Genomic DNA, 4555 nt, shown 5'->3' on the forward strand with positions numbered 1-4555 from the left:
GAGAGGAGGGTGGGATATAGATCCAATAACTTCATCTACCTCACAGGGTGTCTGTTGTGGGGGAGGAAGGGAAAGGAGATTGTAGGCCACTCCAAGACTCTGTTTCTGAAAGGGCAGCTTCTGGAAGAGCTCTCTCAGCCCCACCCACCTCACAGAGTGTCTTTTGTGGGGGAGGGAGCTAAAGGATATTGTGAGTGGCTCTGAGACTCTGTCCTTGAAAGGGCAGCTTCTGGAAGAGCTCTCTCAGCCCCACCCACCTCACAGGGTGTCTTTTGTGAGGGAGGGAGCTAAAGGAGATTGTGAGTGGCTCTGAGACTCTGTCCTTGAAAGGGCAGCTTCTGGGAGAGCTCTCTCAGCCCCACCTGCTTCACAGGGTGTCTGTTGTGGGGGAGGAAGGTCAAGGAGATTGTGAGCCGCTCTGAGATTCAGAGTGGAGGGCGGGATATAAATCCAATATTTTCTGCTTCAACATCTTCACTTGAGTGTTGCATGGGCAACAAAGTTTTATTCAGAATGTAAGCTGTTGTGTGCAGTCTATCACTGAGTCACGACCCCTCCCCACTTTTCAAAAAAAGTCGCAACCGAATCCAGGAGAGAAATTTCGATGCAGGCAGAAGCTTTATTGAAAGGAAAGGAGAATGGGGGGTGACATCATTTGCAGTGGAACAGTTCCATCACATAGCTTCTTTACTCAGCGAACACTCATCTGGGATAATTCTCCGGTTCCAAAGCAAACGAATACAGAGATAAACCTAGTTCCCGTTCAGTTAGAAAGACCTTTGTGGGCCCCTGAAACATTTCGAGGCCCACGGAGGCCAAATCAACATAACCGGCCTAAGTTTAGGAAGATTGTATCTAGCTTAGACAGAGCGGGGGGGGGGGGGAGGGGGAATTAGAAGTGAGAGAAGAGAGAATACGAATTCATAGTCACGTATTGGAGGTCATAGACTTTTGCGATGTTGTTACGCGCCAACCGATCCCGCTTCAGACGGGGAAGCGCCATTCTTTCTGACGCCCAAATCCGTGCAGCGGTCAGCCGCCGATCCGTTCCATGCTTTTTCAGGTGGCCGTTGAGTGCGCCGTCTTTCGAGGCTCCCCTCCCGGCTTAGCAGATGCGACCGCAAGGGGCGCAGCCGCCGCAGGCCGTGTAGCCTCCGACACGCACGGGCTCGCAGGTGGCAGCGAGGACTGCACCGGGGATTATAACACAACACTTCGGGGGCTGAATGCAAACTTCCGAGGGTGGGATTTGGTTGATGCAGCCGATGTTGCCCCCGCTGGTGTAGCCCAGGCAACGTGCTGAAGTCGAGGTGCCGCAGCATGAATTGCAGCATGAATTGTTGCAGCATGTGTTGTTGCAGCATGCGTTGTTGCAGCAGCTCAGGGAGCCCAGGCCACCGACGGGGTAGCTACACGAGGAGCAGCACGGTTGGGAGCAGCACGGTTGGGAGCAGCACGGTTGGGAGCAGCAAGGCTGGGGGCAGGAGGGGATGGCACAGGTTGGAGCACAGCAGCAGGACATCTTGGAAAGGTGGGAGGTGAGTCTGGAATGACATGATGGAAGGATGAGAAAGGCCAACATGAAAGGCTGAAGAACTGACCAGTGAAAGATACAAGCATAAGCAGGGGTGGAATTCTAGCGAGAGCTCCTTTGCCTATTAGGCCACACCCACCCCGATGTAGCCAATCCTCCCAGAGCTTATGACATGAAGAAAGGATGAGAAGTGTCAATGTGGTAGGCTGAAGAACAAACCAGGTAAAGCATAAACAGTCTCCAATTCAAGTTAGTAAGACTTCCGTGGGGGAAAGATAGATAGATAGATAGATAGATAGATAGATAGATAGATAGATAGATAGATAGATAGATAGATAGATAGATAGATAGATAGATAGATAGATAGATAGACAGACAGACAGACAGACAGACAGACAGACAGATAGATAGACAGACAGACAGACAGACAGACAGACAGACAGACAGACAGACAGACAGACAGACAGATAGATAGATAGATAGATAGATAGATAGATAGATAGATAGACAGACAGACAGACAGACAGACAGATTGACATGGATAGATGGATGTATGGATAGATAGATAGATAGATAGATAGATAGATAGATAGATAGATAGATAGATAGATAGATAGATAGATAGATAGATAGATAGACAGACAGACAGACAGACAGACAGTCAGTCAGTCAGTCAGTCAGTTGGATCGAGGGAGAGTTGGAGGGAAGGAAGGTAAATGGCAAGGCGAAAAGCCGAAGAACAAACTGGGCAAAGTCACAAGTATAACCAGTCTCCCAGGGAGTAAATCCAGGGGGTGGGATTCTAGCAGGAGCTCCTTTGCATATTAAGCCACACACCCCTGATGTAGCCAATCCTCCAAGAGCTGACAAGGCTCTTTTTTTTTGTAAGCTCTTGGAGGATTGGCTACATCAGGGGGGTGCGGCCTAATATGCAAAGGAGCTCCTGCTAGAATTCCATTCCTGCATACACATAGATTCAAGTCCAGTAGCCCATTAGAAACCAACACGATTTTCAGGATATAAGCTTTCGAGGGTCAAAATTGACTTTGTTTGGTGTCTGGTGATTGGACCTTTGACACTTGAAAGCTCACCCCGTGAGAATCTTGTTCGTCTCTCAAATGCTACTGGAGTTGAATCTAGCTGTTTCTTCCAGCACTTTTCATAATAAAGATGCAGGCCAACCATACTTTGGGTTTAACTAGTTTATAAAAAATTATTAGTTGATCAGCATCATAACTATTCCTTTTAAGAGGTGGCGTTGCACTTAGGGGCAGGGGTGGGATTCCAGCAGAAGCTCCTTTGCATACTAGGCCACAAACCCCTGATGTAGCCAATCCTCCAAGAGCTGACAAGGCTCTTTTTTTGGAAGCTCTTGGAGAATTGGCTCCATCAGGAGGGTATGGCCTAATATGCAAAGGAGCTCCTGCTAGAATCCCACCCCTGAGTAAATCCAATGCGACTAGGGTTGCCATGTCTGCGTTGGAAAATACCAGGAGGCTTTTGGGGTGGATCCAGGACTCGGGAGAGGGCGGGGTTTGGGGAGGGGAGGGGCCTCACCATGGCGTAATGCTTAGAGCAGGGGTGGCCAACAGTAGCTCTCCAAAACTTTTTTCGACCTACAACTCCCATCAGCCCCAGCCATTGGCCATGCTGGCTGGGGCTGATGGGAGTTGTAGGCAAAAAAAAAATCTGGAGAGCTACCGTTGGCCACCCCTACCCTAGAGCCCACCCTTCTAAGCAGGCGATTTCTCCAGGGGAGCCAATCTTCACCAGCTGCAGATCAGTTGTAGAAGCAGGAGATCTCCAGGCCCCTCCTGGAGGTTGGCAGCTCTAAATTCGATTCAATAAGACTGTTGAGTAAACGAGTACGAAGGAGAGGGAGAGCTCCTGTCTTTTGTTATGACTTGAGATAATACCGGAACAGGCCTAGTGGGGAATCGGTCATAGGGTCCACACTCATAAGAACATAAGAGAACATAAGAGAAGCCATGTTGGATCAGGCCAACGGCCCATCAAGTCCAACACTCTGTGTCACATAAGAACATAAGAGAAGCCATGTTGGATCAGGCCAGTGGCCCATCCAGTCCAACACTCTGTGTCACACAGTGGCAAAAAATGTTATATACACACATACACTGTGGCTAATAGCCACTGATGGACCTCTGCTCCATATTTTTATCTAAACCCCTCTTGAAGGTGGCTATACTTGTGGCCGCCACCACCTCCTGTGGCAGTGAATTCCACATGTTAATCACCCTTTGGGTGAAGAAGTACTTCCTTTTATCCGTTTTAACCTGTCTGCTCAGCAATTTCATCGAATGCCCACGAGTTCTTGTATTGTGAGAAAGGGAGAAAAGTACTTCTTTCTCTACTTTCTCCATTCCATGCATTATCTTGTAAACCTCTATCATGTCACCCCGCAGTCGACGTTTCTCCAAAAGACTCCAAAAGACCCATTACAAACAGGAGCAATGATCTCTATTGTCTGGGGATCCATTGCCAGGCACTGCCGGGGGTATGATTGCCCTAATAAGAACAGAAAATTGCACGTATATTATTGTAGCAGGATCGCCTTTGCACATTAGGCCACACGCGCCTGATGTAGCCAGTCCTCCAAGAGCTTACCGGAGGCCCTGTAATCAGAGCCCTGTAAACTCTTGGAGGATTGTCTGCATAAGAGGGGTGTGGCCTAATATGCAAAGGAGTCCTTGCTACAAAAAAAAAAAAGCCCGGACACCCAGATGTAGCCAATTCTCCTGGAGCTTACAATAGGCCATGTACGAAAAGCTCTGCAAGCTCTTGGAGGATTGGCTATATCAAGGGTCTGTGGCCTAATATGCAAAGGAGCTCCTGCTACAAAAAAAGCCCCTGTGCATAGGACTTTTACCATGCACCCCATTCATGGAGGTGTCTCAAGCTCTGGAGAGCATACAATTTTTCTCAATACATTTCTACATTCACACCTGTACATTTCACAGAAAGCCAGCTGAACTTCCACCTGTGATCTCTATGCCTCTGTAT

General features: G+C 48.5%; 1 protein-coding gene across 1 annotated transcript; it reads right to left on the reverse strand.

Moving 5' to 3' along the window:
* Positions 1-1105: 1105 nt before the first annotated feature.
* LOC132588718 (keratin-associated protein 5-4-like) lies at positions 1106-1522 on the reverse strand. Its single transcript, XM_060261105.1, has one exon. It carries the CDS (start codon positions 1520-1522, stop codon positions 1106-1108), a length of 417 nt encoding a protein of 138 aa, XP_060117088.1.
* Between the last annotated feature and the right edge of the window lie 3033 nt (positions 1523-4555).

The sequence above is a fragment of the Heteronotia binoei genome, chromosome 1 (genome assembly GCF_032191835.1).
Source record: "Heteronotia binoei isolate CCM8104 ecotype False Entrance Well chromosome 1, APGP_CSIRO_Hbin_v1, whole genome shotgun sequence".
NCBI classification, from domain to species: Eukaryota; Metazoa; Chordata; class Lepidosauria; order Squamata; family Gekkonidae; genus Heteronotia; species Heteronotia binoei.